At 40.3% G+C, this 13,892-nt stretch overlaps 1 protein-coding gene across 4 annotated transcripts in view; it reads right to left on the reverse strand.

Annotated features, from left to right (window-relative positions):
* The window catches only part of LOC118405347 (retinoic acid receptor alpha-like), a 151,097-nt gene that overhangs the window by 41,187 nt on the left and 96,018 nt on the right, over window positions 1-13,892 (reverse strand). Inside the window, exon 1 of one of the 4 annotated variants that reach the window (XM_035804805.1) lies at window positions 2,059-2,276. The exons of the other annotated variants lie outside the window; for them this stretch is intronic. Coding sequence (XP_035660698.1) covers window positions 2,059-2,125 — 67 coding nt within the window. The 5' untranslated portion in view covers window positions 2,126-2,276. Of the gene's footprint in view, window positions 1-2,058; window positions 2,277-13,892 lie in introns of those variants that run through there. 4 annotated transcript variants of the gene reach the window in all.

The raw sequence follows: 13,892 nt of genomic DNA on the forward strand, positions 1-13,892 counted from the left end.
AGTTGAGTACAGAATAGGTCCAAGTAATACGTCATTGCATGAAACACATAATAAAGGTTTTATCCCGGCACATCTATGGCACAACTTTCAAGAAATATGTGAATACTGGACATGAAAAATCAGATTCATATGGATCTTGTTTCAGATGTTGAGTATGATCATAGTATCATTTTATGCTAACAGCTGCAAAGTAAAAGAGCCTATAGTTTTACTTTTAAGAGGATCTGCATTGGCCATGGGGTACCCTGGAAATACTTATAAAGAGGGTCAGCAATGCTCAACAGTTAATTCAGGAAGGTCAGCAATGGGTAACCATGAATTGACTTGTTCTTGTGTTTCTTCCATTGAATTCATAGACTTCAAACACCAAAACGACCAGACCTGGCTTCTGTTGTGACTTTTGGGCAATCTTTCGTGTCCAATATTTGACTCCCCTTACAAGAGGGTCAGTATACAAGAAATTCCTCCCCTTGTGATGTAGTAGCTTGATTGCTAATCACTTAAAATAAGTAATCCACAAACATGTGCACAGAAGTGTTAACATTTTTGGACCCTTTGTGAAATTAGCTGCAGGGTGTTACTGTTAGTGTCAGTATGCAGGGCACAAGTGGACCCATCCTGGACACAATATGATATCAATCTTATTCTGACATAATGACAGAGATGAAGACGTAGCAGCACACCTGTCTATGCACCACCTGCTAGAAGATAAGTTGTCTTTCTTTACCCATAACAGTCGAAGAATAGTACAGCCAGCTCACAGATTCAGTAAAAGTTCAGTTAAGCTTTTACCAAATATACTATGTTCTATTAATACTCTGATGTTATGATTTATCATAATCTATGACAGTCATGCTACAGGGAAAGGAAGTTGTTAATACTTTGCATACAGAAAAGACTGAGGTGTTTAATTGACAAATTAATCACAAAGTAGTCACAAAGTTGCACACAGGCACGTGTGCATGACAGTAATAACACCGCTAATTTCCAACTAAATAGGTTTCTGGTCTAAATTGTTTGATGGTTTCAGTATGATTTGACGAAAATTAAATATTACCTGAGTCGATTAGGGTTATTGTTTTTAATAAATCTTTTTATACATCAACTATGCGACTATTTCTCTGCTTAGCACTCACTTAGCATTTGGCGTATGAAAGTTGAACACACACCATAGAACACACTAATAGCCCCCTGCTGTGATGATTGCACAAAGTTGTGTGGCCCAGGCCTACTGAAATGGAGATGGGCACCGCCCCACACACTGCCTGGCACGGGAAGGACTTTAACTTAAACTAACTTAATCTACCAGTTTAGTCATTTTGTTCATCATTTTCATAAAACTTTCTCCCAGACTTTTCTGTTAAACACAAAATGAATGTTTTATCACTCAGTTTTCCAACCTATGGTCCCACAGTAGCAAAGGGTCATAGGTCAAGGGAAACATCTAGGGCTAAGATGTTCTATAGGTCACCTTACCTACTACCTCTTCACAAGGTATGCACTGCACACACAAACAATCAACTTCAACACTTAAGCAAACCTGTGCAAAATGCCTCACGAATCAATAGCTTTTTGTTGACAGCTCTTGGCCAGATTGTCACAAAGACAAGTAGCCAAACAAACAACACAAGCAAACGTAAGGTTTCTTGGAAAGCCAATTGATATGTGTTGTGGTGAAATACTGCACTTAAGTATGGGAGTTGGAGCGAAGTACAAAAATGGACTTTGACACGTGACATTTGCTACCTGTTGGGGGAGCTAACAAGAAGGAGACTCACTGTCACGTCTAAGTCAGGTTGTGAATTCTCACCTTGACAGGTCCGTCATCCTCCAGCTGGCACTTATTCTAAGAATGTGAACTTCTCGCAGACAACCTCGGCGAGGAATGTTCATTTGAGAAACTTGGGTGCAAAGATCTTTTGATTGATACCATGCTTGGGTTTGCCATGTTTGACACATAAGATCAACGCCATTCATACTCAGTACACATTGTAACTTTCTCCATATTGATTCTGCGCAGGGATCTGTAACAACGAAGCAGGGAGTAACATACAGTACCTTTCACAGTGAGCTCTCCAACCTTGCTGTCTGGACCTTTGGATCCGGAATACACCAGCCTTACCATACCGACAACACGGCAAAGCAGAACAAAGTCTGTATGCCACCCAAAATGGCGACTTTACTCCTCAACAACAGTCCGAAGTGCGCAGCCAGATATTTGCACAGTCTTAGTTAGAGAGTGTTGCTAGCCTATCTCTCTTGAACCTTGTACCCAACGTTGGGTCTGTTTAAATGCTCGAATCACAAGTGCTGCTAGACCCACAAGGAAGCTGAAACTTGGATATAAATTCTCAGTACAGTACTTCATAGTCATTTACAAGGTTCAGCTACAGCCATCTATTTATCTATTGTCAAGGAGTTATCTATTTACATTTTACATACAAAGTGTTAATACTTAACTTTCAGCAAAGTGTCTAACTGTTTAAACAAGTTATGACCTATAACGTTACACATAGTATATTGTAATGTTAGCTTTCAATAATGGTTATGTTTGGATTATAAGTTGCATACAGTTGTGAAAAATTAACAGGTGGTACGACAACACTTCACACAAGTCATTGTAAAATGTGACGTCAAAGGATTTGAACGGATGTTTGACCATTAGTAACCAATTGGGGTTATATAAGGCGACAGAAAAACACAGTACAGCAAAGGAACAAGGCAAATAAAGTATCAGTGTTCTCCTTTTTATCCTTATGTTTTTCTTCTGTCATTTTTTATACACATTTAATTGAGGTCTTCTTGTATATATAGTTCCTTTTTCTGTTGGAGACTGACAAAATTATTTCTCAGAATTCTAGACCACCCAACAATATCTTTTCCTATTTTTGTTGAAAGAATTTTTTTCATCATAAATTATATTCAATGCTACATAGATCTCCCTAGTTCCCCATATTCATGCCACCACACTAAACTTAACACTAAAAAAAACTCGTATCATTTTTTCCGCCATCGTAAGTTTGTAAAAATGTTTTATCATTCAAGGTCTATGATTTAAAGGTAATTTCATTTGATATCATCACTGTATGTTCAAGCTAATGATAAGCAACTATAATGACTGGTGCTATCTTCTAGGATTCTATCTCTCCTACTCTTCTCTCTCAGCATAATCTACAGATGTAATCATATTACAACATGCAAGAGAAATGTTTTCCCTAAAGCTATTATAAAGCTGTCAGTGTTATGTACGGAGATATATGCATGTTGACCAAGTCTTACCTGAGCTTAAGTCAAAATATTGCCAATCAGTAAGACTTTAGAAACTCCCTGAGTTCTGAAATTTTCTTTGCTGTTTTTTTCTTTTTTTTTTTTCATTTGACAGAGCAACAAAAGTGTGAGTATATGTGTATTGTGTGTGTCCCTCTATAATGTCCTTGGTCTGGTAACATCAAACTTTTCAACCCTCTGGAATGTTTTAATGGTATTTTGAAGGACGGATTCCAAATAGCTTTATGTTAATTTGTCAACATTCTGTAATGCCGTTGATGACCATGTCATGATGTCATACTTTTTTGCATCAATTAGAATACAACAGTTGGAAATTTCTTAACTTTCCCGGGCAGCAAACTTCTCTACACAGGCAGTGATGGATTGATGCTAAAGGTCTAAACCTTGCTCTTTCCCCACATAGTTCCAGGAAGTGAGTTAGACTCACCAAGGAAGTAAGTTAGACTCATCAAGGCTACTTTATTACACCATGTCAGGAAAAAAGGGCGAACAAACTGACAGGTGTTAACCCTTCCTAGGGAGGTAGAAGATGGGACAAGGCTACCCTGGGAGCCAGCCGGATTGGGCAGCTAGGACAGTTTATTCGGTGGCCCACCCGATCTCCCATCAGTGGGAGTTTAAGCCCGATGAGGTCCACCTGCCTGTAGCGATAACTCCTTCAGGCTTAAACACCCTGGAGCACTTATGTGAGATTGGCAGGCTGACTGCCTTGGCTCCCCGAACAAAACTCGCTAGCTACCTGTCTGGTTCCCAGGGTAGGACAAGGCCAGCCTCTTTATCTTTCCATCTCTCCCTCCTCCTCTCTTCAGTTTGGCAGCGCTTCTACCCCACTGTTACAGGCTGACCAGAAGTCAGAATGAACAAGAGTCCACAGAACACAATCCTCCATAAAGTAGTTAACGGTGTTTGCAGTATAGGCTAAGAAGCCTAACCTCTGCTTGGAGAGTGGCTGTTAATTACTGCCAGTGAAAGCTTGAATAACACAGGCTACCATTGACATACATGCAAGCAACAGCTGATAGAATTGACTGTACCGTACTACCTTCAAGATAGGGGTGTCGTTCTGTCCTGTAATTTTGCATCACTAAGATTATTTCTAGTTTCTATGATTGAACAAACATTCCTTCTGGTGTCTTTAAGGCAAAGATAAAATTAACAAAACTGAATCCTAACACAGAAGGGTGCAATATTAATTAAGCCTACATTATTAGAGCAAACTTCTTCTTTTCTTCTTTGATAGATAATCATCCTCCAGCGAGATATTTTTTCACTGAACATCTATCCCAGTTTGTGCTTACACCCGCTGACGCTACGTACGATATTCACAAGGAAATGCACCACAGGACATATCTTCTGATTACTTTCTTGCAGGGGGTAGTGGTGATGTATTAATACTGCAATTAGTATCCAATTACCACATAGTACGGGTAAAATTAGGGCGGCGGAAAATAATCACGGCAAACACTCAGTCTTCCCTCTAACGATCGTCGTGAGACCAGCGAACCCCACAGGAAAACATGGATGCAGGAAATGTAGGCAAAGTTTTAATATCAATTTTGGATGCAGAAGCCACCATCAATTAGTGAGAGGTGATCATAATCCATCACAGGATTAATTACAAGATCTTGAGATAATCCCCGAGAGATAAGCTAGAAAAAGCACAGTTTTTGTTCTATCTTTTTAGGACAAATGTCAGAAGTTTTCTCTTCAATTTTCACGAATTTTAGCTGCTTCTCTTTCAAAAATGTGTGCCAAAGGCATGTTTTCAAATAGCCTTATAGGAGAACTTAACTTCAAATTCTAACTTCCTCTTTTCCAAAAATGTGTGCCCACATTCACATCTAGAATATTTTGTGGGAATTCAGCTGACTATAAGAAATACTGTAATCTTCTTACCTGTACAGATGTCAGCAAGGGAAGACAAGTATCATCATCAGGCAGGACCATGGTAGACAGGAATATGCAAGAAGAAAGAGCAAAATCACATACATGGATTTTAGACATAACAATAACCTTGCATGAGTGGTACACACTGAAAACAGGACCACAGCATGTCCTGACAAAAGATACAAAAAACAGATGTTCTACTGCAGTACAGAACGTAGGTCACACACCAAGGTCCAAAATCAACCTTGACCTTCATCTTGCCAACACTTTCACAATCACAATCATAGAAAAAAAATGAGGTTCTTGAGTTATTGCTAACCACATATATTTGGAAACACAGACACACACAAACACACATACATACACGCACACATACACACACAAACTGTTTCACCAATTTTCATCGAGGTTATTATATAATGAAGAAAAAAAAGGAAAATATTCTAATTCTTCTGAAATTTTTCCAATAGCTTTAATATGACGACAATTCATGACAAAAGCAAGAAGAAATTAATAACATTTAACAATGTTCATTCCTTAATGTCTGAGCCATGCAGAAATATCGTAAAGATCATGTTTGTTTCAACGATCACTCTACATGTACAAGTTACGATTGCTCTAAACAGTTCACTAATTTGCTGGAACTTTCCTTTTGGGAAGCATAACTTTACAAGATCATGTACACTTATAATTCTGCACACACTGCAGTGCCAATTCATCTACTGTTATCAATGCTTATTGATCTTGTAATAACTTAACATTGAAGGAGAAGGGCTAGCAACCTCTCCCTGTAAAAATGTACCCTGCTACTGAAACAGTAAGGAACCTTGCTGACCTATATGCCACTATATATAAGTAGTACAAGTGTATGAACAAATGGGTGCGCTAAAACAATTCAAAACTTTTACAGTTCCAATGTAAATAACTATCCAACGTAGGAATGATCAAGTATTACTGTTTGCAATTATATTGAAAATATTTTAATAATACCATTCATGATGGATCCTCAAATTACTAATTGAAGAAAACAACAAACAACCTAATTTATATAAGCCATTTGCAAGATATTACACACTGTAGCTTATAATCTTTTGTTTTGTTTAAAACAATGTATACAATAACCATATCAACAGGAGGGTTTTGTGACATATTAATCATATTACTACTATCAACAGGATTCTTATTGTGTATCATAACAACTTTTACAAAATCTCTCGCAACGAAATTATGCAAAAACGACTCGGTAATATGATAAGTTCAAGGAAACCGCACGCTCGCATGTGTTTGTTTCATTTGCTAAGTGCTTGCTAATGGTCCCTTATTGTCACATATAAGTTATCAACAGCTCTCTGTGGAACGTGAAAAAACGCAGATATGCGATTACGTGGTGTGTAATGAGGGAAGCGTAGACGGTGTCAGTGTCTGGTGAAAGAGCATCGTCCGGTCAGCGGGGAGGTACGCCACTGTCCCAGCTGCCGACCATATTTCTGCCAGACAACGTCCACATAATGTTGGTGTACCCTAAGTCTAACCTCTGGTATAGTACACAAGTCACAGTTGATGCCAGTGCAGCAAGCATGACATGAGAGAAGAGGCACACGAGTAAATCAGGAGGAAAGCAGTGTTATTCTTGGCTTTCATGGGGTCTTAAATTCAACCTGCCATGGTGCTACAAATCTTGAAATCTTTGCAGTGGTAACTTTTGCCTTTTTCATGGGGACCTCCCATAATTGCACAATAAAATGAGTAAATATTCATCATCATCATCTAATGTTTTTATTACTGAACGAAAACTACAGACTTGTTTAACGGCAAAGCTATTAAAACACAGCAAAGACTTCCTTTCCTATTCTACAGTAAAAGTGCCAGCAAATATAAATGAGTTTACAGTATCTGTCAGGTACATCTGTTTTGCTCAACCAGTATAACTGCATGTTTAATAGCATATCACCCCAGCTTTGCAGGCAAGCAGTTACAACTGGTTGTAACACATTTGACATTAGATGGCTGTGTTCAAATATCTGGTTTCATTTTGGGCACCAAAGAATGATCAGCATTAGATGAATGAACTCTGGTACAGAAAATTGCTTTTACAAAAAAAATTCTTAACTCATCTATTTTGTCCACTCTTAAAGGTCTACTACGGAGTTTTTGCGCTCAAATTTGAAATATTCTAACAGTTTAAGTGTCTCCTGAGACCAGACTGCCAAAGAGAAATAACAGTTTAGATGCTAAACAAAACAAAAAGAAGTTAAAAACACACTATCAATTGAATAATATCTTGTTGTGTTTGAATGTGGTAGGTAACTTAAGGCTTCCTTGGACCGTACCATGTTTCAGGTTATTGAGGTCAAAGTCATAAAAGACATCTGCGACACGTTGCAGGGAAACAGCTTGCACATGTTGGCGTTCTTGTCTGACAGTATATGGACTTCATTGCGAAGCCAAATCTTCAATATTAGCTATAAACGTCAGTAACAGAGAACAGGCCTCAAAAGTTTGTTCAAGTTTAGATAAACTTTTTTTTGTGAATCAATCATACCTCCCTTAAGGAATATGTTTTATTTTAACTTGTAATATCAGTAAAAGTATATTGTTCCTCTGATAGTAGTCAAATAGTCCCCCAAGAATCCACAGTCGATAGAATAACATTACTGAAATGCACTGTAGAACTAGAAGAGTGCCTTGGCAAAGATAATGTATTGATTATTGAGTAGAACCATCTTTTCTTGAATATTTCACATATGATGCAAAGCTGTAGTTATTAGTATTACTTTACATATTGTAAATCTTCTTTTCTATATATTACTTTTAATTAACAAAAGTTGACAACAACATGTTGAATATATTGATCCCCTCTATCTAAACAAATGGGAAATAAAACACGGCATTTCCAATAGTGAGTGAGTATAAATTGTATTAAAGTTAATATCTAGGTTATAGGTATGTACCAAACTGTAATCTTAGTCTTTTTTTCACAAATACTAGATCTGAAGTCTTTGTCCTTTATATTGCAAGGAAGCAAGTCTGACTGGCCAGGAGGAATGTTCCTTTGAAACTTGAGCAGCTTTAAAGAACAAGCTAATGAAATTCTTACTGAGCCACAAGGGAATCATTAGACCACTGGGACATCAAAGATATTTTCATATCTTAATGCATCGGTTATAAAAGGATATCCCGAGTAAAAATATCCTCATTAGAACAAAACTTTTGGCAGGTATGCAAATTGAGCTGGCAAATTATCTTTTAATGGCATGGTTTCTATAAGTTGCCACAGTTACTGCAAGGCCAGCTTTGCCAACATTCTGCAATGATTTTAAATTTTGGTAGGCTGATTTCGCTTAACACTAAATTTAGATGGCAATTATGCTTTATGCAGAACACACTGATTACGCTTTATGTTAATTAATCTTTAGGACTTCTACCAGTTACAATTAAAACATCTGATTATGCTCTTGGTGAAAGAGCATTCAGGCCCGGCCCTTTCATGAGGTGAGAAAAACAGATTGTTTTGGCATTCACCAAGGAGGGATCTCTCTGACACTGCTACCGTTAAAGCATGTGTCATACTTCAAGTAATTCTAATACAACACCGCTTTCAACGTGTGGCCAAAACAGTGCAGGAATTTTCTATCCCCTTAACATTCAAGACATGGTTCCAATCCTGCATGGTGAGATTGTGTTACAACAGGCACTAATGAACAGATAAGCACAACACTGAAACAAGCAGCACACATATCAGTATCTTTCCTGCGCTGTGATTGGCGATGCCTATATTAGGCGAAGACCCAATCCCATATAAAGGCAGGATAGACTATTCACATGCAGTTTGACGGACTCCTCCCCACAGCCGGTTCGTCGACGCCATGGCTACGGAAACACAGAAGATCCACAGAAAGACCGCCAGCAGGTTTTCGGGGTGTAGAAGAGAGACCGAGTATTTACCTCGTTTGCGTTTACAGGGAGTATAGAATTCGAAGATTGCCCTTTTAGTGTCATGAAGATTTCGTATTTTATTTTGCTTTGTGAAACTGCGAGAAATTGTTGCTGCGTAGGGACGAATGTGAGTTGTCTGCGTTTTGCACGTGTATCGCTCTTTGTCATGCTGAGGTCCGTTCTTCTCGCAGACACTGGCGTGCCGGGCATTGTGTCTGGGTTATGGAAGAAAGCATGCCTCACTGCGAGAATAGACGCTTATTTTGGGCGTTTGTTAGACATCACAGGTATATGCAGTACTGTCTGAAAGGACGTCGACGGAGAAGGCAAGTGACACCGCCGGCACGGCCGACCCCAGCATGACTGACGCAGCAGCATTGTGTATGAGCCGGACGTTCCATAGCAGAGCACCAGTAACACTGTTTTTGACAGTGAGACTCACCAGGACAAGTCTGCGATATCTACGACCTTCTGGGAACGGGTAGGGAAAATTGCCGACAACAGAGAAGATAGAGTAGTTTCCTACGGGCGTAGGATTTACAAGCCAAGCAGGTACGCAAGGTTTTGAGCTCGCCGCCATTTTTGGCGTCTTGTGGAATTTTCCATTTTTGATTTGTCTTCCTACGTTGGCTGTTTTTTCTAGTGGATCCCTCGGTTGTTTTCTTTCTTGTTCCTTCATGATTTTATTTTCCTGTTTTCCCCTTTTGTATGATTATGGTGTGTTTTGTTGGTCAGCAACTATTCTGTCGTTCATTTCGTTTAGCGACTCGTAATTTGCATATGTTTGCGCATCGCACATGTTTCGCGTGCGCAGGTGTGAGTGATTCTCTTTGGTAAAATAGGCTTGGTATGATTAATTTTGTGTTGTCTCATGTGAGTTAGGTATGTTGATACAGCTGAACCACCGCTAGGGCTGCCGTTTACCCCGTCTTTTCGCCATAGGAGCCTTTATGAAGCGGTACAACGTTGTTCCAGTTTCCGCACGCTCGGAGCAGAGCCCGACCTTTTTTATCAAGAAAGAGTCGGAGGCTTCAACTTATCACTGATAGCTCTATGGGTAAGTTACGTTGTTTGAAAGGCTTTAGACAGTATTTGGTATAGTTTTTTGTCTACCTATCACGTTTGTTGTTGTGGAAGGAGTCGAACGTATTGCCTTATTTTACGTATTTTCCTTTGTTTTTTTTTCTGTATATTTGCTTTGTTTAATTTTGAAGTTAGGTTCGGCGATTCTGGGCATTGCATTTTGTGGACCAGCCAGCATTCAGCAACCCGAAAAGCTGCATGAGGGACCAGGCCTCAAGACGCTCGGACAGCTGTCAACCACTGTGGCAGTTTTCCTAAGGTGTGTCCTATATCTCAGCTAGAGGTTGTTATCTTGTTGCTCGTCAGGTCGGCAGACAACCTCGAGTTTGTAGCGAGATTTCAGGTGATTTGATTTTTGTTTATGAGCCGATTTGCTTTTTGTTGGGTTTCTCGCTTGACAGGTTCTTGGACAACCCTAGGTAGAAAAAAAAAGTGTTTGCAGTTTTTGTCTGGTTGGTGTCATGCAATAGTTTGTTGGACAATTGAACTGTTGGATAGTTTTTGTTTGCTGTTGTCGTACGACATGCTGTAAACAACCCCAGAGAGATAACAAGACTGCTGGAAAGTTTTGTTGTTGTTGTCATGCGACAGGTTGTTGGACAACCCCAGGTAAGTAACAAGACTGTTGGACAGTTTTGTTTGTAGTTGTCATGCGACAGGTTGTTGGACAACCCCAGGTAAGTAACAAGACTGTTGGACAGTTTTGTTTGTAGTTGTCATGCGACAGGTTGTTGAACAACCCCGGGTAAGTGTACAAGACTATTGGATAGTTTTGTTTGTGGATGGACGACGGGTTGTGGGATAGCACCAGGCAGGTAACAGGACTGTTGGACAGTTTTGTTTGTTGATGTACGACAGGTTGTGGGACAACACCAGGCAAGTAACAAGACTGTTGGACAGTTTGATTTGTTGATGTACGACAGGCTGTGGGACGGCACCAGGCAAGTAACTGGACTGTTGGACAGTTTGGTTTGTTGATGTATACGATAGGCTGTGGGACAGCACCAGGCAAGTAACAAGACTGTTGGACAGTTTTGTTTGTTGATGTACGACAGGCTGTGGGATGGCACCAGGCAAGTAACAGGACTGTCGGACAGTTTGTTTGTTGATGTACGACAGGTTGTGGGACAACACCAGGCAAGTAACAGGACTGTTGGGCAGTTTGGTTCGTTGATGTACGACAAGCTGTGGGACAGCACCAGGCAAGTAACAGGACTGTCGGACAGTTTGTTTGTTGATGTACGACAGGTTGTGGGACAACACCAGGCAAGTAACAGGACTGTTGGGCAGTTTGGTTCGTTGATGTACGACAAGCTGTGGGACAGCACCAGGCAAGTAACAGGACTGTTGGACAGTTTGGTTCGTTGATGTACGATAGGCTGTGGGACAGCACTAGGCAGGTAACAAGGCTGTTGAACAGTTTGGTTTGTTGATGTACGGCGGATTGTGGGACAGCACCAGGCAAGTAACAAGACTGTTGGACAGTTTGGTTGGTTGATGTACGACAGGCTGTGGGACAGCACCAGGCAAGTAACAAGACTGTTGGACAGTTTGATTTGTTGTCGTGCGACAGGCTGTGGGACAGCACCAGGCAGGTAACAGGACTGTTGGACAGTTTGGTTTGTTGTCGTGCGACAGGCAGTGAGACAACGCCAGGTAGAGTAACAACAGTGTACGACAGTTTTTTGTTTGCTGTTGTCGTATGACAGGTTGTTGGACAACCCCGGGTAGGTAACAAGACTGTTGGACAGTTTTGTTTGTTGTTGTCGTGCGACAGGTTGGTTAGACAACCCCAGAGAAGTAAAAAGGCTGCTCGACAGTTTTGTGACGCTGTGCTGTCGTACGACAGATTGTTGAGCAACTCCAGGAAGCCAACAAGACTGTTGGACATTTTTTGTTTGTTGTTGTCGTGCGACAGGTTGTTAGACAACCCCAGAGAAGTAAAAAGGCTGTTAGACAGTTTTGTGGGTTGTCGTACGATAGATTGTTTAGCAACCCCAGGTAAGCAGCAAAACTGTTGGACATTTTTGTTTGTTGTTGTCGTGTGACAGGTTGTTAGACAACCTCAGAGAATTAAAAAGGCTGTTAGATAGTTTTGTGTGTTGTTGTACGACAGATTGTTGAGTACCCCCAGGTAAGCAGCAAGACTGTTGGAAAGTTTTTGGACTAGAGAAGTAAAGAGACTGTTAGACAGTTTTCTGTTATCGCACGATACGTTGTTCCAAATTTGTTACCCAGGTGTTAGTGGTTGGTCGCACGACAGGTTGTTTAGACAAGCCTAGGTAGGTAACATGGCTGGCGGACAGTTTTTTATTTTGTTTGTTATGCGACAAATTGTGGGACAACCACAGGTGGAGTTTAAGACTGAAGGACAATTTTTGTGTGCTATGGAGCCGTACTATTAGTTATTGGACAGCTTCAGGCTGATAACAGGACTTGGTTTTCGTTCGGTTTGTTACTTGACAAGTCGAGGGACAACTCTAGGCTGATATAGTTGGTCGTGCGACAGGGCAGCCACATGTAGGAAATGAGAATAGTACAGTTTGGCTGGCTGACTACGACAGGTTTTGGTTAACTTCGTGATGGTACATACCGAGACTGTCCGATACTTTGGTGAGATTTGTGGCATGGCAGATTGTTGATGGACCCCGTGTAGATAACGAGAACGGCAGTTTTTAACGCGATTGAGAAAATATCTACAGAAGCACTGAAGTCGAGGCCGACAATTGTGAAGATTACGGTGTGCAATGTAGAGAATAGTACGTCGTGGATAGTTTTAGGACGGACAGCACAAGATTAAAAGTTGGCACTTATATACGTATAACTGCAAGGAGTTTGAACTAATTACGAGTATCATTCGTTCGTTTTTCAACACGCTATTGTATCGCTATGATTCTTGGTACACGTACGTTTTCTTTGAAGTACAAGACACAGAGCAACATTGTCGTAGAACATTCGTAACCAACGACGTATTCGTTAGGTGGTACAGGTTTTCAAGAGAAAGGATACCTTCATCCCGAAGGACATGCAATATGATAAATATGTTACAGGAAGCATTCGGTACAACGCGCGTGGGTGTGATGCGAGGACGTCTGAAAATACCACCTCAAGTTCAGCAACTTAGACCCACCAGCCAGCTGAGAAGTACACGCAGCAAACCATATGGGAGGACGGCGTACAGGCAGGGATGGTGGCCAAGCAAAGGGATGAAGAAGTTTAAAACCAGACTTAAAATTCAGAAACAGAGAGACAACAGCCCCAGAATTTTTTACTCTCTCGTACGTTCGAATTGTGACCTGAACTTCCATTTTGCCTTAAAGTAACAGAATATGTTAGAGGGCGTCTGTTAAACGCTTTCTTCGTAAAAAAAAAGAACATCTATACTGTCTTAGAGTTCACTGTAGGGATGACCACTGTATTTGCTTGTTTTTAATTAGAACACATCAACGTCAGAAGTTTGTCCAGGAAGTGACATGTTTTTCGTTGTAATGTTGAGAAACAACTAGTTATTAAATCGGTTTGCTGTTTTCGTCTGTCTCCATTTTCTTTACTCCAGCGCTTATGGTTTATAAGTAATTTGAAAAGGAGCATGTTTAATATAAAGTGCCATGGATAAATACAGGTTCGTGTATCTTGGGTAGTAATTTGTTGATAACTTGACGAGGCACGAAAGTTAAAAGGCAGCAGTTATTTTGTCG

This window comes from Branchiostoma floridae, chromosome 18 (genome assembly GCF_000003815.2).
Source record: "Branchiostoma floridae strain S238N-H82 chromosome 18, Bfl_VNyyK, whole genome shotgun sequence".
In the NCBI taxonomy this organism is placed as follows: Eukaryota; Metazoa; Chordata; class Leptocardii; order Amphioxiformes; family Branchiostomatidae; genus Branchiostoma; species Branchiostoma floridae.